Here is a 21,676-nt window from a genome sequence, read left to right as displayed (position 1 = left end):
TTACTATTTTAAACACTGAGCTATGGTTTCCTGTTACTCATAGCTAAAGACAAAATAACTGCTTAGCAAACGAAGGAAAGACTGGGGAAGACCCTGAAACACAGAGGAACTGCCAGAGTCTTCACAGAATCACTACCAATGTAATTCTGAGCAAGAGTCGGGATTTACAGTACACAGTCCCTGGGAACACGGGACTGTCTGCTATTTCACAACGCATATGTATATGTTAGGTATTTGGCAAGCCATCGGGAATAGCCTTGCATGTCTTCTTGTAAAGTTGTCTTTGACCTGTTTGAAGCATTTTCTCAGGCGGTATCTCATAAGAGCACAGAAAGTTCATGGAAAATGGAATTTAAAAACAAGTTTATTTTAATGGAAAAATATTGAAGTCTATGCATAGCTTTTTCATAACATGCATTTCCACGAACTTCTTGAAGGTTTCTATTCTGCATACATTTCAAAGCTTCTTACATCAAAATAGACATCATTAATTCCATTTTTCCACAAACCTTTTGAAAACACATGTATTCACAGTGCGTTTACCGCTATGCCCAGGGTAATGGAGATTTCTAGTACCCTAGAAAGAACATGGTGTTTCCTAAGTGGCTATGTGGCCTTGGGAAAATGCTCACCCACTCCAAGCATGGATACCCTTATCTCCAGAACAGAGTTAATACTGCCCACCTCAGGGACTGTGACATTTAACTGGGACTATAGTCACACAGCTTGTTGTCTAAAGTATCGCACACTGCTGTCTCATCCACATCAAGATGGCTAAATTTTAAGGTCAAGGGTAACTGTTGGCAACGTGCAGAATCACTGTTTAGTTGTTTTTTTTTTCTACCCTTGCTTTGAGTTCTACAAAAAAAAAAAAAGTAACAGGCATAGAAGTAAAAAAACAAAACAAAACAACAAAACAAAAAAAACAAACCAGCAGAGCTCTTTAAGAGCAGCTTGGTCTCCACTGAAGGCTTCCTTTTGTCCTGCCTGCTTTCATCACAGAAGACTTGTGATTTTTATTTATTTATTTATTTTTTTGACAGGCAGAGTGGACAGTGAGAGAGAGAGAGAGACAGAGAGAAAGGGCTTCCTTTGCCGTTGGTTCACCCTCCAATGGCCACCACAGCCGGCTCACCACACTGATCCGAAGCTAGGAGCCAGGTGCTTCTCCTGGTCTCCCATGGGGTGCAGGGCCCAAGCACCTGGGCCATCCTCCACTGCACTCCCGGGCCACAGCAGAGAGCCGGCCTGGAAGAGGGGAAACCGGGACAGAATCTGGCGCCCCAACCAGGACTAGAACTCAGTGTGCCGGCGCCGCTAGGCGGAGGATTAGCCTAGTGAGCCGCGGCGCCCGCCAGAAGACATGTGATTAAAAAGAAGATTCTAAAAGGCTTCCTTTAAGCAAAACGGGGCTCTGGAGACTATGAGCTCCACTAGCACAGTTCCGTGGAGCACAGGTTAGTAGCTTCCTTCCCTGGACTCCAACTCCCGGCCACCACATGTGACCCATGGGGCAGGGGGTGTAGGCTGGGCAGAGCACTGACCTCGCGGCCCCTGACCCTACTGCAGAAGGACCCTGTTTCCATCTCTTTCAGAGGAAGGAAACACAAACTCAGAAAATCTTGTTCTCTCTGGGTCAGCAAGGAGGGCCTACGTCTCCCCTGGGTTGACAGCCCCCAGGCCTCCTCTAGGTGGTCACCCTCCATAAACTTTGTAGAGTTTATTTGAGCCAACACTTCACGAATTGGGCAGCCATGCCAGCCAGAAGTGGCTCAAAATTTCTCCCACATTCTAGATTGTTTATAGCTAGAAAACAGGAAGCAACATACAGAAACAGCGGATTGGCTGCAGTCAGAATGCGCCTGATCCTGTTTTGTTAGCTGTCAGCCTCTCTTTGGCTGGGGACTCAGCTACTTGTTACAAAAGTACTCCCGAGCTAGGTTCACTGTGTACAGAGAAATCTTAAGGCCAAACTTAAATTATGTATGGAGGCAGCTTTAGGCCAAACTTAATTCAGTTTAGCAGGACCAACAATACCAATTGCATCATCCACCCATCGTCTGCCATCTCCTCCAGAAGTTGCCTCAAGCCCCTGCTGTGCAGCCCGGTACAGCTGACACCACCCTCTCCCAGCCCCCACATTAACACCTCCTCCCTCACCGGTGACACTGCCCTCCCTTCAGGGTCACTGCAGGCACACACAGTGCACTTTTACCTCTACCTAGTCTGTGCTAGAGACTTGCTAGATACTGGTCAAGTGCCTTTCAAGTCCCAAATACTCTGCTCCCAATCCAGCTTCCTGTTAATACTTCCTGGGAGGCAGCAGACGATGGCCCAAGTGTCTGGGACCCTGACACCCACATGGGAGACCCAGATGGAGGCTCCTGGCTTTGGCCTGGTCCAGGCTGGCTGTTGTGGACATTTGAGGAGTGAATGAGTAGATGGAAGTTAGTGCCCTTTCTCTCTCTCTCTCTCTCTCTTTCTCTCTCTCTCTCTCCTCTTCCCTGTCACTCTGCCTTTTAAGTATATGAAAATAAATAAATGAACCTTTAAAAAATACATGTTCTGGATTTCATTTCTTCTTCCTTTAAAAAAGAAAGAGAGAGAATGAGAGTAGGACAGACAAGGTAAAAAAATCAATTACCTCCCAAATACTCAGTCACACCTTGTGGTTTATCAACAGGGTAGGACCCTCCCCCACCAATGAAAACCAAGCCAGGGAGGGGTGAGGGGGGCTCAGGGAGCATGAATGAGTTCCTACTGTGGTCTGTATCTCTATCCATGCATGGACAACCATCAATGGATCCTAGGTGATCTTCCATTTTTGAAGACCTACTATTCTCTCCTCCTGTTAGTAGCACTAATTGAAATGTGATTTCTTTTTTTTAACAGATTTATTTATTTATATGAAAACAGAGTTACAGAGAGGCAGAGGCAGAGAGAGAGAGAGAGAGGTCTTGCATCTGCTGGTTCACTCCCCAGATGGCCACAATGGCCAGAGCTGTACCGATCCGAAGCCAGGAGCCTCCTCCAAGTCTCCCACATGGGTGCAGGGGCCCAAGGACTTGGGCCATCTTCTACTGTTTTCCCCGGCCATAGCAGAGAGCTGGATGGGCAGTGGAGCAGCTGGGACTCGAACCAGCACCCATATGGGATGCCAGCACTGCAGGCGGCAGCTTTACCCACTACGCCACAGCACTGGTCCCATAATGTGATTTGACTTCTATGTTTAAATAAACAATGAAACATAGAAAGGAAGAGCACTTTCAGGGAATACTGGAGATTGTTTTACCCACATGAAGCCAACACAGCACATGAGCTTCTTAATGACAGATGTAACTCAGTCTGTGACAGCTGAGCACGGAATGCCTGCCAGGAAAAAGGAACAAATACTGAGCTGGCCCAGGAGGTCTGGGGCAAGTTTCTTCCATCTATGTTTGCACCAGGAGATTCTCTGTTGTGAGTGATGTTGCTCGCATGGTAGGACACTTAACAACTTCCCTGGCATCTCCCCACTAGACACCAGGACAGGCCTCTTCCAAGACGGGGACAACTAGAGACAGCATCCAGTATCCTGGGGAGCCAAATCACCCCAGTTTGCAACCACTGGTCTCGAAGGAGCATAAATAAATAACCACACGATGTGACTCCATGCACGGGGCCAGAACACAGGATCCAGTGTGAGCCACCATTAACAGGAATGAGGAGGGCAGCGTTTGTTCTCTGGAGACCTGCAGATGCCCGGGTGGGAGGGCATGGATGGGGCCCTCCTGCCCCTCCGAGCACTCAGATAAATCAGAATGAGCCTTCTCAGTTCATCTCCCTTTGCCTAGGCCCAGCAGATGCAGGGGGTGGGGAGGGGCGCTCTCTTTAGAAGCCCCAGGCCTCCATAGGCTCAGTTGGTGCACTCCGGAGGCTACAAAGTTCTTGATGTGTGGGTAGTTTGAGCCACATGAGAAGCCAAATTATGATTCAGACAGCAAAAGTTGCCTATAGATAGGGCACCTTGGTGCCTGCAGCGAGGCAAGTCTAGAACTCTCTGTGGCTAACAGAACCTCTGGATCACACCCTGCCCATTTAACTGCCCATTAAAATCTGAGAAACACTCTTCAGGAGGGAGTCTGGAACAGCAGCCTGTGAGCCAGGCCCCCAGCTCATCACCCCGACCAGAGAACCCACAGCCTTCCTGCCCAGCAGAAGGGGAGGGCTGCCTGAGCCTGCTCTCCAGTCTAGGGTCCCCTGAGCTCTTAGGGGCACTGGAACAGCGGACTGGACTTGGCTTTCTCCCCTCCACAGAGTTGGTGCAGGTGCCTGAGGTCACATCGCAGGAGGTGCTGCAGGGCCCCGGTGAACTCACTCCCACCCTCTAACATAGGCTCACTGGGCCAGGGCAACACGGCACCAGCAAGGGAATACGGGACCGGCAGCCCCAATTCTAACTCTGCTGTACTTTTATCCTGTGCTTCTCCCTCATCCAGCCGGGCTGTCCTGAACCTCCCAGAAGGAGCTGGCCTCCCACTGTCCCAGCAGCTTCTCTCAGCATAAGGAGTAAGTTGGTGGTCTTCCTCCGGACTTGTTTCTCTTCTGCCCTGAGCCAGGTGCCCCTGTCCCACCCCCTGTCCTGTTCTTTGCAGCAATCAAAGGTTTGTTCAGAGTCGAGGTGACACCTGCCACATTCCCTCCGTCACTGGTGAGATCTGGAAACAGGAGCACCCCATTCCCAGAGTCTCCGGGGAGAGACCTGTTGGCCGATGAGCTTTCCAGATGGATGAATGAGTAGCCTTTCCCGGAACGTGAACGCGGGCACCTGTGCCTGCTCCTGGAGGGGAAGAGTGCCCCTCACCCACTCCCCGCCCGGCAGCAGCCTTGTGGGTGAAGGACAAGGTCAAACCCGATTGCCTCAGGCTGACCGGCCTCACTCAGGCCCCATTCCATCTGGAACGTCCACAGCTGACAAAAGACCTGACTGCACCTGTGTTTACAAGAAAAGCCTCAGAAAGACGAGCGGGCTAAGCTGAGTGCGGTCACTCGTTCAACAGTGAGCCGTTGCTGCAAATGTCAAGTGAGCAAAAGCATGAACCCCGGCCTCACTCCAGACTGGAAAACACAGTTCTGGAACACTGGGCAACAGGGCTAGCCACGTGGCCCCACACCAGGGCCCAGGAACCCCCTACCGTAGCCCTCTTTCACCAAGTTCACTGAGGAATGACTCGAGCACAGGAAAAGCACCCTCTTGATGCACCACACTTTTGTGAGTTTCCAAAAATACATGTAGTATACCAGCCAAAATCGAGATTTAGAGTCTGCCCCCATCCCCCGTCCTCAACACATTCCTCTGGTCAACCCCACCCCCACCCACCCCCTGGCCACCAGGGGTCTGCTTTCTCCCCTAGAATGTCATGCACACAGCCTCCTAGGTTGTGCGCACTTTGGGGTCTGGCTTTGTTCCCTCGGCATGACGCCCTGCACAGCACCTGTACAGGTGCTCCCTGTGGGATGAGCAGACTCATTCTGGGATTGTTTCCAGTTTGGGGCTGTTGTGTACAGAGGTGCTATGACACGTGCACACAAGTCTGTGTGAACGAATATTCTCACTTCTCCTGTCTAGGTATTTTGCCTTTAGGAGTAGAATCGCAGGATCGTCCGGTAAGCGAATGCTGACTAATATAAGAAACCATACAAAGGTTTTCTCCAAAGTGGCTGTCTTGCTTTCAACATGGTATCAGAGCTGGGGCCACTCCACATCTTTGGCAGCACGTCATACTGTCGGGGTTGGCTTTGGGGGTTTGTTGCTGTTGTTTGCTTTGGGGTTTTTTTGTGGGGAGAGGTTGGGGGTGGTACTGGTGGTTTTATTTTTAAGCAATCCTAATATACAGTATGTGTATTGGTATCTCATTCTAGTCTTAAGCTGCGTTTCCACAATGACAAATGATGTTGACCATCTCTTCATGCTCGTATTTCCCATCTCTAGGACTTATTTGGCAAAGTATCAGTTCAAGTGTTTTTGCCCATTTATTACGTTGTGTTGTTATGTTCTCTTGTGAAGGGGTGGAGAGTTCTCCGCATATTCTGGATCTAACCCCTTATCAGATAATGTGTTTTGCAACTATTTTCTCCCAGCTTGTGGCTTGTCTTTTCATTTCTTAGCAACATTTTTCAAAGAGCAGATGTTTTTAATTTTGATAAAAATCCATTTTTACCAACTTTTCCCTTTAGAGTTCATGTTTTCTGTATCTAAAGAAAACTTTGCCTAGCCCAAGGTCAGAGAGATTTTTCTCCTACATTTTCTTCTAGAAAGTTTGAAGTTTTAGGTTTTACATATGGAATCATGACTGTCTTTGTTCATTGTTTAGGTATAGGGTAAGTTTTCTGTTTTTTTTTTTTTTTAAGTATAGATTTCCAATTGTTGCATTTATTTAAAAGGCTCTTTTCTCCTTCCAATTACCTTGACGATCTTTGTTGAAAATCAACTGGGTCTACCTTTTGTTTTTTCTTCCATCCTATAGACCCATACGTCTGCCTTTGCAGCAATACCCCTCGGTCTTGGTTACTGTGGAAAGAGATTCTCTAAGTCTTGCACTGCACTCTTTCACAGAATTGCTTTGGCTGGTCTAGGTATTTTGCCTTTATATATACATTTTTAATTGGCTTGTCAATTTCTACATAAAAGCCCATTGGAATCGTGAGTTGTGTGGAATCTCTGGATAGATCTGCTCTGAGTGCTTGGTCGTTTTAAAGTAAGGGAAGGGTCATTTGGGGGGGACAGCTGTAACAGAAGACCAACTAGAGCCACCCAGACCCAGTTTGGCCTCCTAAATGGCCTAGGCTCTAAGGACATATGCTGACGTGGAAGGCCACGTGGGTGAGATGGGAACACAGCCTGCGTGGGACACAGATGGGAAGACTGAGAGCTGGGGTCTGACCTGAGAAGCAAAGCCCTGAGACCTAACAACAGAGAGGAGCATGATCCCTTGACAATTGTTCACAAAGGAGGTGACATTCAAGGGGCCACACAGGAAGAACAGGGCTCCAGTGCTGCAGAAGAGAAGAGGAAAGTCAGTTATCCAAAAGAACAGCAAAGTCAAGGGCAGAGGAGCCTGGAAGCTCTCTGCAAGGAAGCAGGCACTGGGGATGAGACCTCGAATCCCACGGTCAGGATCAGGACTCTGTCCTGCAGGCATGGAAGACCAGGGCGGCTTCCAGGTGGGAAGAGCACAGTCAGTTCCGTGTGGGGGGAAGAGTCCCCTTGTTGGCAAGCCTGTGGGTGTGGCAATAGGCATGTAATGAGCAGTTCTGGGGAACAGACATAGGGCCGGACCAGAAAGCCCCTAGCAGACAGAATTCAAGAGAAGGAAGGGAAGCAGAGGAAGAAATGCCCACCTACTTCCTTACTCCCCTGGGTCCTGAAGAGGACCTACCTCTCACCTGGCATTTCTGCCTCCCCACTAGGATCTCAGAGGGACATCCTATGAATATCCATGGTCTGCCCTTAAGGACAATGTTTTGTGTTAGGGTTATCTAGGAAATGCAACTTTGCAGAAGATGGCTTTGCTTTTAAGATGATACCATTGGGACTGAATAATTTCTTGGCAACTCTGCGTATCAATCTGGCCAGAGCACCACTATGAAGTTTGAAAAAGAGACAGATGGAGCAGCCAGCCAGAGAGACCTAGTGACAGAAACAACTGCTACTCCCTGGGAGGGAAAAGGGCAGAAAGGCTTTTTGTTTATTTTTACAAACTTTGGAGAACAACCATCTCCTCCAGCTGTCTCCACAAGATCAAATCAGCCCCAGCTGGGAGTGGTGAGGCATCTGCCAACATCGGACATCAAAATCTCACAGGTCCGATCGCCCTGTCCCTTGTCTCTTCCTCCCTTTTACATTGCAACATGACAAATGCACTTGTTCATTGATGCGGCCTGTCCATTCAATGAGTGCTCTAATTCATCTATGAACTTCAAACTCTGCTCCTAATCGAAATCAGAACACAGAAGTGCACGATGCTCTCACCCCACAAGAGGCCACCTGAGTTCACTCCAAACAAAAACACGCACACCCTCTCGGAACGACTGCCTGGTCACTGGGGCATGTTCGTGACGGCCAGGGTCAAGGAGAGTGTAACTGCACAGCTAGAGCCCCCGTCCTGGCTTTCCTCTGCCAGCCCTCAGGAGATGCCTTGTAGGGGGTTGGCAGCCTATAAGTCCAGCCTGAGGCTGGAACGGGAAGCCAGATTCATCCTATCTTAAAATCTATGTGACTGTCTAAAAGCCACACCTCTTTGGACCTCCATTTAGCTGTAACACAACCAAATAGAACATTTGCTTCCTTCCTCATTAGATTAAGACAACCGACAGAAAACAAAACAAATGCTTCTGTTGCGGGCTAGTTCACAGTTCTCGTGCTCTGCTCTGTGAGCTTTTCTTAGAAACACGGGCATAGACGCACGTGCAAAACTCCTGCGCCATTGGCTCGCGAGGCTTCTCCTGTGTCAGGTAAGCAGAGCCAACATGACGTGCCCACCTCTGGACCCGTTTCCTCTCTCCTCTGCCCTCAGAGGTACCCACCAGCAGGGAGCGAGCGTCTTTAGACTGAAGCCCTGGGTCGGGCAGGAAGAACATCTGAGCTGTCTTTCAATCTTGAAGAAAAAGAAAAACACAAACACCCACACAGAGGGGAACAATTTCCCCACTGCGTGGGCGGGGGAGCCCCAGAGCTGTTATCTGCAAAGGGCACTTCTGGGGGTACCCAGCTGTCACCCCCATGTGGATTCCACCCAAAAACCTCAACCAAGCCAAACAGTGGGGAACGCACATCAAGAGGCAATTTTCCACTCTGACAAGGACCTGACTTCACAAAAATCAAAGAAAACATCAAAATAACAAAGGCACGTGGGCACGGCCTGTTGCTGGGCGCGCGGTCGGTTGTGGAAGATGCTCCTCCTGCTCTGGATGTCAGACACCTGTGTCATTTTCCACCCCAGATCTCTCAGCATACTGCCCACACAATGGCTCATGTGTGCATGCGTGCACATGTGTGTACACACATATGCATGCACACACATGCATGTGCACACTCCTGTACTGCACAGACAGGTCTGGAGTAATTGGTTGAGTGATATTTAGAGGTGTGTCTGAGGACAAGAGTGGAAGTGGTTGGGATGAACACAAGGTGTGTGTGTGTGTGTGTGTGTGCATGCGTGTGTGTGTGTGTGTGTGTGTGTGTACCAGGTGGGGGATGTTCTTAACCCTGAACGCCATTCATTTTAACAATTTGATAATTCACTTGGTACCAACGTTGTGGCACACTTCCAACACCAGCATTCTACATGGTCACCAGTTTGAGTCCCAGCAGCTCCACTTCCAATCCAGCCCCCTGCTGATAAGCCTGAGGAAAGTATCAGAAAGTGGCCCAAGTATTTGGGCCCCTAAACCCACATGGGAGACCTGGATGGAGTTCCTGGCTCCTGGCTTTCTGCCTGGCACAGACCTGGCTATTGTGGCCATTTTGGGAGAGGGCCAGTGGATGGAAGATTTTCTCTGTGTGTGTCTGTCCATCCCCCAACTACACCCCGGTCTCTCTTTCAAATAGGTAAATAAATCTTAAAAAAAAAAAAAGACACCACTTTGTTTTTGTTTTTATTAGTTTATTTATTTATTTATTTGAGAAGTAGAGTTACAGACAGTGAGAGGGAGAGAGAGAGAGAGGTCTTCCATCTGCTGGTTCACTCCTCAGATGGCCGCTACGGCCAGCGCTGCGCCAATCCGAAGCCAGGAGCCAGGATCTTCTTCCCAGTCTCCTATGCAGATGCAGGGGCCCAAGGACTTGGGCCATCTTCTACTGCTTTCCTAGGCCATAGAGAGAGCTGGATTGGAAGAGGAGCAGCCGGGACTAGAACAGGCACCCATATGGGATGCCGGTGCCGCAGGCAGAGGATTAACCTACTGCTCCACAGCACCGGCCCCAACACCACTTTGAATGCTCACATCCCTTATCAAAGTTCTGGGTTCAAGTCTCAGCTCTGCTTCTGATTCTAGCGTCCAACTGATGCATAAAATGGGAGGCAGCAGAGCCGGCGCCCCCGCTCACTAGGCTAATCCTCCGCCTTGCGGCGCCGGCACACCGGGTTCTAGTCCCAGTCGGGGCACCGGATTCTGTCCTGGTTGCCCTTCTTCCAGGCCAGCTCTCTGCTGTGGCCCGGGAGTGTAGTGGAGGATGGCCCAAGTGTTTGGACCCTGCACCCCATGGGAGACCAGGAGAAGCACCTGGCTCCTGCCATCGGATCAGCGCAGTGTGCCGGTCGTTGCGGCCATTGGAGGGTGAACCAACAGCAAAGGAAGACCTTTCTCTCTGTCTCTCTGTCTCTCTCTCTCACTGTCCACTCTGCCTGTCAAAAAAAAAAAAAAAAATGGGAGGCAGCAGATCATGGCTCAAGGACTTGGGTCCCTCCCACCTACATGGGAGACCCGAATTGAGTTCTTGGCTCCTGACGCTGGCCTGCTCCAGCTCTGCTGTTGCAGGTATTTGAAGAGTAAACCAGCAGATGAACGATCTCTGCCTATCATCTATCGACCTATCTATATCTCTATGTTTACCTTTTAAAGAAAAATAAATTTTTAAAAATTGAAAAGAAGTAACTAACAGGAGATCAATGTGGTTTTCCCTCAAAATCGTAAAGTTGGAATCACTGTATGATTCAGAAATCCCACCTGCAGGTATATATCCAAAAGCAGTGAAAGCAGGGACTCGAGGGAGATGACTTGCACTCCCCTGCTCACTATTCACGGTGACCAAAAGACAGAAGCCACCCCATGTCCATCGACAAATGACAGGGTAAACAAAACGTGATATCTACACACAGCGGAAAGTTACCCAGCCTTAAAAAGAGGAAATTCTGGCACGTGCTGTCATGGATGAATCCTGAAGACATTATGTTAAGTGAAATAAGCCGGTCACAAAAAAACAAATCCCAGGCCGGCGCCACGGCTCACTTGGCTAATCCTCTACCTGCAGTGCCGGCACCCCAGGTTCTAGTCCCAGTCGGGGCGCCGGATTCTGTCCTGGTTGCTCCTCTTCCAGGCCAGCTCTCTGTTGTGGCCCGGGAAGGCAGTGGAGGATGGCCCAAGTGCTTGGGCCTTGCACCCGCATGGGAGACCAGGAGGAAGCACCTGGCTCCTGGCTTTGGATCGGCACAGCGCTGGCTGTAGCGGCCATTGTGGGGGTGAACCAACGGAAGGAAGACCTTTCTCTCTGTCTCTCTCTCACTGTCTAACTCTGCCTGTCAAAAAAAAAAAAAAAAATCCCAGGTGATCCCACTAACATGCATAGAAGTCATAGATGCAGACAAGTAGAGTACTGGTCATCAAGGAGAAGGAATGGGAGAAAGGGGAATTACCGTTTAATGGTATCTTATGATCTAGGGTGAAGAAAAAGTTCCGGATTTGGACAGTGACCTGGCCATGCAACAACATGAACAGGCTGATGCCCATGAACTGAAGTCTTGCAAACAGGTGAAATGGTGCTAGTCTGTGCCCCTCCAAATCTCAAGCACTGGAACTCAGTGGCCACTGGGATGGGTGTTAGGAGGTGACCAGGCAGGGAGGGCTGCTCCCTCACGGATGCGATTCAGGTCCTCATCAGAAGCTCAGCAGTGTCGTGCTCGCTTCCCCTCCCCCTCTGCCATGGGCAGACACAGCACTCTAGACAAGGAAGCAGCGGGCACACCCTCACCAGACACCACACCTGCAGCGCCTTCATCTGCGACTTCCGGGCTCCAGACCTAAGACAAAGAAACTTTGTCTCCTTACAAATGACCCCAGCTACAGTATCATTGCAGCAATACAAACGGGCTAGGACAAATGGTCCATTTGATATTAGGCATATTTTACAAAAATAATAATAAAGAAATCAACAAAAGGATAAAATATTCAGCTAATCTAAATAAGTGAGTAGGATTCAACCGGAAACCCACACCCTTGACCTTCCTCCTCCTGGATGGGAGAGAGACAGGTGATAGGGCCGGGTATCAGATGGGACAGAAGAGCTACCACAAGGCAGTGCAGCCCCATGCAGGCATCTAAGAGCAAAGGTCAACTCCTCCTGCGCCTGCTGCTGCCACAAAGCACAGGGGAGGAAGGGGCGGTGGTGCAGGCCTGGCTTGCAAGCGGCTCCTCCATGACGCCTTGGTAAATGCCATCAGTTCCTGGAGATACGTGGATCCCTAAGACATGGGTTCCTTCCCCACCATGAATGTATGGATGCTGCTGTCCTTTCCGGAATTTTCAAATAAGAATTCCTCACATTTCAGAAGCATGTTCTGGAAAGCGTAGGTAATCATCACCCCTTTACAGTGGGAAAGCAGGAGGGAGGCCCAGCTGGCTCAGGCAGACGCCCCTGGCAGGCTGCTCGCGGGGGTAAGCCTTTGATAAAGCCCTCTCTGTGTCCACTGGATGGAAGGCTGCTCGTCACCTGCCCGCCCTGGCTGGTGGGAATCGGCCACTGATGCCTGGTGTCCCTGCACCGCTGCCAGCACTGTCTAATCACCCGCTCCGCTCCTGAGGCCTCCACTCTCCTGTGCTGTTGGCGCCAGCTGCTGCAGCAGCTCACCATCCCAGGTTCCCTGGCCCAGAGCTGGGTGGCGAAGAACCTTGAAACTTGCAGGGCGGCCCAGCAGGCGTCTTCGCTGGCCTCCCCCAGTTGTGACTTCTCCAGTGCATTTTTATTGTTGTGTGCTTGGCTTTTGCTGCGTTCATGTAAATATCTGTGTCTCCTGCACAGCCCTCAACACCCCAGAGCCAGCAGAGGGGACAGATGAGCCTGGATGCAAAGAGCCCTGGAAACAGGAGGGGAAGCCACATGTGCCAGGGTGTCTCCTGTGAGCACACAGAATGCAGTTGGATGGGGGGAGAGGGGTGGAGGGGGTTGCTGCTGCCACACATGTATGTGGGCTGGACCCTGAAGGGCCACTTTCATGTATGACTGACAACTGCTGAGTGTCCCCCTTGCGCTCCATCCAGTGATCTATGGAGCTTTGGTTTTGAGGGGTGGGTTCCAGGCTCAGGGCCAAGGCTAAACGCCTAGGACTACAGAAGCAACTGGAAGCAGCCAAGCTCATCCCACACCCCACACCTTCCCCAAACTCAGCCTCTCCTCCAAAGCAGGCCAAACAGTAGTTGAACACCGTGTGTCCCAAGGCACCTGTTTGAGCAGCCTGCAAGGGCATCTGCCTGAGTCAGCTGGGACTCCTTCCCACTTTTCCACTTGAAAGGGATGGAGACTACTTCATGTTCACCTCCTCTAAGAAGCCTCACTTGATTGGCATATCTTTTCCTATGAGATTTGTGGCAGGGCAGGCGTGGGGCACAGTGGTTAAGCTGCTCCTGGAGACACCTGCATCCACATCAGAGTGTTCAGATTTGAGCCCAGGCTCCTCTCTCCATTCCAGCACCCTGCTAATGCAGCAGTAGTGGCTCACATGGGAGACCTGGATTTAGTTTCTAGGAACGGTTTTGGCCTGGCCCAACTTCAGCTGTTGCAGGCATTTAGGAAGTGAATCAGTATATGGAAAATCTCTCTCTCTCTCCCTCTCTCTCTCCCTCCCTCCCTGCTCCTTTTCAGATTAAAAAAAAAAAAAGATTTGTGTCTATTCTCAAGTCTTCTTTCCACATATATATAGTGCCTCCCCAACTAGAAAGTACTTTGTAGCAAGGACAGTGTGTTCAATTTCTTTCCACAAGTGCTCCACATACAGACTCCACACAGAGAGAGGTCTTCCATCCGCTGGTTCGCTCCCCACATGACCATAAAGGCTGGAGCTGCGCCTATCTGAAGCCAGGAGCCAGGAGCTTCTTCCAGGTCTCCCACATGGGTTGCAGGGGCCCAAGGACTTGGGCCATCTTCCACTGCTTTCCCAGGCCATAGCAGAGAGCTGGATTGGAAGAGGAGCAGCTGGGACTAGAATCAGCACCCATATGGGATGCTGGCACTTCAGGCCAGGGCTTTAACCTGCTGTGCCACAGTGCCGGCCCCATGGGGTTCTCATTTTAAAATCTGAGCGGGGCCTGGCCATTCTCTCTGCTCCCCACGTCACCCCTCCCCTGCACACACCCCTCCAGTGCCATGCTGCATTCTCACCAGCGGCTGAACCAAGGGGACCTGCGCACTCTTGCACTGTGGGCTTCCAAAACGGAGCCAAAGCCAACCTTTGCTTCACGAGTGGTTCCCCTTCAGCCTTGGGCTGGAGGAACAGAAAGCTGCCCAACACAGCGCTCCTTGGGGCCTGGCTTGCCACATGATCACTCAGCACCGCCCCCCGAGACCACCACATCCTGCCGCCCGTAAGTCAGGCCCTCTGCCACAGCCCCCGACGCACCATGGGACAGGCCCAGACACCCTCCCCTCCTTGGGAATGGTCTCTTTAGCTCTTTCTTCCCTTTTGCTGGTCACTCAGGACTGGGGGCAGGGAGAGAAGCTGATTCTGATTTGTTGTTGAAACACAGCTTCATTTGGATACACTGAGAAATGCAATTGTTTTCCGTCTAATCAGAGGGGTTAAATAAACCTCCCGTAGAATGTGTGTCGGCAGTCAAACATAGGGCAGGGGCCCGCGCTGTGGCATAGTGAGTAAAGCTGTGCCTGCAGTGCTGGCATCCCATATGGGCGCCAATTTGAGACCTGGCTGCTCCACTCCTGATCCAGCTCTCTACTATGGCCTGGGAAAGCAGTAGGAGATGGCCCAAGTCCTTAGGCCCGGAACCCACTTGGGAGAACTGGAAGAAGCTCCTGGCTCCTGGCTTTGGATCGGCACAGCTCCAGCTGTTGCAGCCATCTAGGGAGTGAACCAGCAGATGGAAGACCTCTCTCTGCCTCTCCTCTCTCTCTCTGTAACTCTGCATTTCAAATAAACAAATAAATCTTAAAAAAAAAATAGAGTCCACATATTGAGATGGGAATTGTGGCAGACTGCATTTTCCAAAGAGGACCATGCTGCTGTTTCCCACCCCATACGCTTGTGTCACAACTCTTCCACTGAGAGGTGGGGTCTCTACTCCTTCCCTCTGAACACAAGTGGAGAATGTGGCTGCCCCGAGGATGGAGTAAGGTGGAATTGATGCTATGTGGCTTCCAAGGCTGCATTAGGGAGCACCTACTCCTCTCTTTGTGGGACACTCACTCTGAGAAAGCCAAAGGCTGTGCTGTGTGGAAGCACAAAGATGCTTCCACATGAATGAAGAGGCCCTGGCCAACAGCCAGACACACAAGTGATCAAGCCTTCAGACGATTCAGGTCCTAACCCAGAGTCTCCCAACAGAAGCTCCAGACCCTGGGAAGCAGACGCAAGCCATCGCCACGGCCATCTCCATAGCCCTGACCTGCAGAATACATGCACGTGGTAAATCCTGATTTGGTGACATTAGGCAGCCGTGGACACTGGAGCAGGCTCCATTAGCACAGCCACAAGATGAGCAAGGCCAAGAATCCAAACTCTTTAAAAACAGCTTTTGTCCAAGTCTTACTTCCTGCTCTCTAGGGATGAGACTTGGCAAGGATGGATTGTGGGCAACCCTTCCCATTGCACCTGCCATGGAAAGAGCCAGCACTTTGGAATTCGCACTGTCTTTGCCTTCTCGGTGCCCAACCCGGGCTTGGAGTGCTCTATCCATGACCTCTACTGTTCTTGATAACCCTTAGGATAGGTCATTCTAGATAAGCAGTGAGAAAGGGTAAGAAAATTGGGAAATTTTCCCAAGAAAAAATAGCTAGCAGATCACAGAGCCTGAGGCTGGAGGGACAGGTGACTTGTCCGCCACCTGTCAGCTGTCAGGCTGCAACCACATGCAGTGTTGGTCCCTCTGACAGCCACTGGCTATTGTCCAACTGGTTTCCCAACAAAGGATCATGGAAGAAACACCCTGGACCAGGAAGTTCGAAACTCACACTAGGAGCAAGTCTAAGGATTCAAAGGTAAAATCTCTCCATTTTCCCAAGTCTGAGTCTGAAGAGGTATCGCAGCCCTAGGCTGGGCAGAGACAAGCCCACAGGGCCCTGACAGCTGCCCCATGTCTTCCCCTTCAAGACAGTCGAGCCCATCCTTAGCTTCTGTGGGGCCATGGCCAGGGACCCTGCTTTGTGCTCAGCCTCATAAACGCTGTCTACTGATCACAGTAGTCTTCAGTGACGCCAGGCTGCTCTGGGGAGACAGGAGCCAAAGGGGAAAGCCGATGGCAACCTAGGCAAAGAGCTTCCTTCTAGAATTCACCCAGTGGCCCCGGCCCCAAGGGGAGGCAAATCTAAATGGCCAGGTGGCCTCCCTTCCCAGATGAAGACTGTGTTCAGCCCCGAGAAGAGTCTCCCCCAACCAATGTGGCACTGGGACAACAGAAAATGGCTCCAGGTACCCGGGGTGGCCTTTAATGGGGAAACCAGAATCTTGTCTACAAACACAGACCTAGGCCCTGACAACCGCAGGGGGCAAAGGCCTCAGCCAGCTAGGACCTCCCCAGGTCTACATTCCTGCCCCGACCACCACCACCATCTTACCTGGTTCCAAAGGAGCAGTTCACATTTAGAACATCTAGAAAAAGAGGCTGTTGCAAGTTCCTGTGGGAGCACTGCCCAGCCACTCTCTGCCCTGCTGCGACACATCCAGTGCCCAGGGGCTGTCGGGTCCAGGCTCAGGGCCCACGCCACGCCTCCTGAGTGTGCAGCCATGTTTGCATGCTTCCGTGCTGGGAGGGGAGCACCAGCTTCAGCAGGACAAGGTGCTTCTGCACACGGGGACTCGGATGCACACAGGCAGTGCATGGGGGTCCACACACACTGCCCTAAAATACGGCTCAGCAGGAAAGTCACGCTCGCTCCTCTCCCCTGAAGCAGGTCGTAAAGCCCTCCTCTGAGACGCATCCTCCTTGCACCCCGGGGAGAGGAACAGCCTTATCTCGGAAGACTCGGGGTCACAGCAATGAGTCGGAGCAAACAGACCTTGCTTAGCCCCCCCACCTCCAAGCTTATTAACTTAGACCACCCCTGCCTTTGTCCAGCCACACTTCCCCACGACTGTGCACTTCTCCATCACACTGAAATAAAAAATACACAAGTCTCTGTTTCTTGGGTTTTCATTTCCTTACGAAGCCTTCCCTGTCAAGTGAAAGTCACGCTCCATAAATTTGCATGCTTTGTTTCTGGTGAGTCTCTTTTCTGTCGTGGGGCCTCCGCCAGGAGCCTAGGGATGAGTGAAGAAAAGCTCTCTCGTTTCCCTTACACAGTCGTTGAGTTTCCCCGGCACAGCTTCCCCCACAGGTGCCCAGAAGCAGCCCACACGAACACCTCTAGCTCGCTCGCTCAAATCCGTACCTGCCCTCTCTGCACTGCTCTCCAGCAGATTTCAAAGCCTCAATGATTGCTTATGACTGCTCAGTTCACGTTCAAACTGAAACCATGCAGACATCTACTTATCAGGGTCTTTAGTAGGCAAACTTATTTGAAATCAGGTAACATTTGGGGCTGTTGTGAACAGCTGACCAGATGTCACTGAGCCCAAAGCTACTCCTAGTGGGTGGCATATTGGGGAAGTTATGAGTAGTTTGTGTAAGGACAGGGCAGACACAGCCTACTGCCCATCCACTGGGGCTGGATCTTACTTTAATAAACTCAACACCTTAATGCATTCTGATGGATACCAAGGTGGAAAGGTCGATACTTAGAAACAAGCATTTGTAATACAAAATCACACTTATGGTTCAAGAAGCAGCTTTCTCACACGGTGCACTTGAGACAAAGGCAGACAACTTGAAGCATTTAGCCACAGCCAGCTGCACCTAAGACGGATGGGAAGGGAGGGCCCATGTACACGGGCAAAGGCTTCACACAGGTCATTCCTGATTCCAGGTCCCACTCTGGGACAGGGTGTGTTACCCAGAGATCACTTCTTTGTTCTGGCTGTAGCACATCCCACCTTCTTGTGTTGAAGGAAACTTGCTATCTACCACCACTTCCAGGCAAAGACCTCATTCCCCCACACAGAGACCCACTCCTGCCAATCAAGCAGCTAGAACAATTTCATCTGTGACCTTGACATTCATGGTGGATCAAAACCCTTGAGACTCCAGCACACAAAAAGCTATAAACCAGTAAGTACATTTGTTGAAAGGAAAAAGAAAACTTCAAGCCTTACCTGTGACTGTAGCGAATGGCTATCGTCAACCCAAGCTGTAAGCAGAGAAACATACAGGTTACAGAAAATCAAGAGTATGCAGAATTCACAAGAAAATTCACTCAGTATGGTCAACTTTATTTTTTTTTTCAACATTTCCTAAGATACCCTACTTCAGTGCTTCACAGATAACACACCTGGGCAGCGTTGTGGCACAGCGGGTAAGGCCCACATCCCATATCAGAATGCTTACCCAGCTTCCTGCTGGCACACCTGGGAGGCAGCAGGTGACGCTTCAAGTGTTGGACCCCTGCCACCCACGTGGGAGACCCGGATGGAGTTTGGGGGCTCCTGGCTTCAGCTTGACCCATTCCTGGCTATTGTAGGCATTTAGGGAGTGACTCAGCAGATAGAACAACTCTCTCTCTCTCTCTCTCTCTCTCTCTGTCACTCTTCCTTTCAAAGAAATAAAACTGAATACATAAGCATTAAAAAACAATGCATCTAATAATAGATCTTTAGTTTCAACTTAGCCTTTAAAGGATAATCATATTTTGAAGGGGTCTTAAAGAGGTCCAGAGTGTTTCACTGTGGATTAGACAGAAGGCATTCCAGGGCTTGTGTTGGGAGAGCAAAGCCTAGCAGCACGGAGCGCAAACCCAGGCCACCAAGCAGAACCACCTTCACACTGAGGCACAGCCTCAGCTCTGAGTACAGGGGAGAATCAGCCTGAGACACATGCAGACCTCAAGAGACGGTGCACACAACTGCAGGGCACAGCAGCAAAAGTAGGCGGAGGGGAAGCCATGATCTCTTTCCTCCACAGAAGTCCCAGAAAGCTCTAGAAAATCCGTGGAGGTCGAGTCACACGACCTAGACCTCAGCTACTTCACACAAGCTCTGCAGTGGACTACAAGAGCCAGGCCTGCTTGGCAGCTAACCCTGTAGGCATCGGCAAGCTACTGAAACGCTCGGAACCTCAGTTTGCCCAAGTATAATACAGACCGAATAAGCATTTCTCCCAGGAGTAATGTGAGCATGAAGCAATTTTTCTGTTTTTGTATGTTTATATCCATAGGAAGGTGTGTGCATGTGTGTGTGTACACGCAAATTCACACGCTTACTGCCCAATAGATATGAAAAATTTGATGAATAGAGCAGGTGTTTGGCAGAGTAGTTAAGACACTAGTGGATGCCTGCATCTCATGTCGCAGTGCCAGGGCTCAAGTTCTGATTCTATTTCCTATTCCAGCTCCCTGCTGATGAACATCCTAGGAGGCAGCAGGCGATGGTTCAAGTTAGTTGGGTCCCTGCCATTCCTGTGGGAGACCCGGACTGGGGTCCTGGCTCCCAGGCTTTGACCTGGCACAGTCCTGGATATTTCAGGCTTTTGGGGAATGAATCAGCAGGTGGGAGATCTCTCCCCCACCACCCCGCCTTTCAAAGAAATAATAAATTTTTAAAAAATTTTAAAAGTCAAGGGCTGGCCCTGTGGCATAGTGGGTAAAGTCGCTGCCTATAGTGCTGGCATCCTACATGGGCGCTGGTTCGAGTCCCAGCCACTCCACTTCTGATCCAGCTCTCTGCTGTGGCCTGGGAAAGCAGAAGAAGATGGCCCAAGTCCTTGGATCCTTGCACCCACGTGGGAAACCCCTTAGAGGCTCCAAGTCCTGGCTTTGGATCGGCCCAACTCCAGCCATTGCTGCCATCTGAGGAATGAACCAGCAGATGGAAGACCTCTCTCTCTCTCTCTCTCTCTCTGCCTCTGCCCCTCTGTAACTCTGCCTTTCAAATAAAATAAATAAATAAATCTTTTTTAAAAAGTAATGCCATTAGTACACTAGATATAAAGCAATACCTTATTTATGAAAATATTGGTACAGCCCAAAATTTAGTTTTTAGATTGGTTTTTCGAACTTTGAAAAAGCAACAGTCAACATCCACCATGCCCAGCTGTGGCATCTCTACCTCTAGACTCACAGGAGTTGAGAACCCAAGTGGCATTTGTATCATTTCTGTGTGATAAGTCTGAGTTGCACCTTAACAGCCCCAAACATCAAAGTTCCCTTGATGTTGGCCCCAGTGGAACTGGATGGGAGGAGGTGACATTTGTGTTGCACTGAGAATAAGACATGGCTGAGAGGAGAAAGCCCAACACTGCTGCCCAGCTGGACGTGCGGCAGAATGTCCCGGATGTGCTGAGAGCAGCTCGGCTCCGGAACAATCCGGTTCTGCGTTCTCACTACAGGCACACAAAATGCAGACCTGGCAGCGGTGAGCCGTGAGGATCAGGGAGGAGGCTCAAGTTCCACCTAAAGAATGTCTAAAAGCGAAGGCGTGAAAGATATGAAACCAAGTTCCTTTCACATCACCCTCACCTGGACTCGCTCAATTATCCGTCTCAATTCACTGAGAGGGGGTTTGCTTTGAGAGTTAAACAAACAGAAGAGGAAGATGCCTCGGGGGCCATCAAGAACATAAAGAACGTGGGAGAAATTGCTGTGGGAAAGGCAGACACTGAAGCCTAAACTCAGGAAGAGCGACGGACAGATTTCACTTGCTGGGCCACTTTGCATTTCCTGGGGTTAAAAAGTCCTGGCTTACAGCTAGGCTCATTATAAGATAATTTTGCCAACTGAACATTTCGATAAGCTAGGGAGTACAGTTTAATTGGTGGCTTTTGCACAGTTGAAAGATAAGCCCTTGCTGGGACAGGGGGAGGAACGGGGCTGGGAAGCACAAGGATGAGGAATCAGAAGTTGTTCGTTGGCAGCCGCGCTAGCTAACGGGGGCTGGGAGATAAATCTTCTGCAAGGGTGGATTTCAATGAAGCGTTTTTATTAGGCTTTTCCTGGCTTCTGAATCAAATGTGTTTTATGGTCGTTTTTAAAAGGACACCCTTGCTAAGGAACAGAGTGTGAATCATGGAAACTCGGTGATCAGGGTTGGCTGGAACCGAAGGCCAGAATGCCCACAGCTCCCTGCAGACCCCTGTGGGACCTGAGACCATGGGCAGATCCTGGGGCTATGTGAGAACAGACCTTCAGGGTGGACGGAAACAGGGCATTTCAGAGTCGTTCTGGAAACATGGCAAAAACACTATGCAACTTGCCCTGGATACAATGAGGAGGCTCCCAAAAGGGGCTGGGACAAGCGTAGAAAACATTTTGTGGGTGGTGCCTTGAAACCCCAGGTTGGAGCAGCCCAGTGAGGCAAAGCTGGCTGAGGAGCTATGTAGGGAGCCTCTCGCGCCTGCTCTTCCTCACCCCTACAGGGAAACAGCGAAAGCGGCAGAGGTAGCAAGTCTCTGAGGTTTCTGACCCACAGCAAGGGATGAGCAAGGGATCTGCTCAGGGATGAGCCGGAGGGACTTGGCCTTGGGCAGCTGCAGGGGCCAGGCGGGCTGCTCTGAGGCCCTGGCTCTGCTAAGAAGCACAAGCCACTCAGAACACCTTACGCAAGTCTCACCCATGTACACATTCACACCTGCACACACACAGACTTGTGCACAAATATGCAGTTATGCA

At 50.5% G+C, this 21,676-nt stretch overlaps 1 protein-coding gene across 8 annotated transcripts in view; it reads right to left on the bottom strand.

The window, feature by feature from the left end:
• Positions 1 to 21,676, bottom strand: part of ACOXL (acyl-CoA oxidase like) — a 371,290-nt gene that overhangs the window by 255,483 nt on the left and 94,131 nt on the right. For 7 of the 8 annotated variants that reach the window (XM_089326093.1, XM_089326094.1, XM_089326095.1 and 4 more), the window contains one exon: positions 18,171 to 18,205. In XM_089326093.1, coding sequence (XP_089182219.1) covers positions 18,171 to 18,205 — 35 coding nt within the window. Of the gene's footprint in view, positions 1 to 16,407; positions 17,220 to 18,170; positions 18,206 to 21,676 lie in introns of those variants that run through there. The other variant, XM_089326099.1, reaches the window with a different exon arrangement.

Source organism: Oryctolagus cuniculus, chromosome 2 (assembly GCF_051225735.1).
Source record: "Oryctolagus cuniculus isolate XC-2025 breed Fujian yellow rabbit chromosome 2, ASM5122573v1, whole genome shotgun sequence".
NCBI classification, from domain to species: Eukaryota; Metazoa; Chordata; class Mammalia; order Lagomorpha; family Leporidae; genus Oryctolagus; species Oryctolagus cuniculus.
This window is presented reverse-complemented; position numbering and strand designations above follow the sequence as displayed.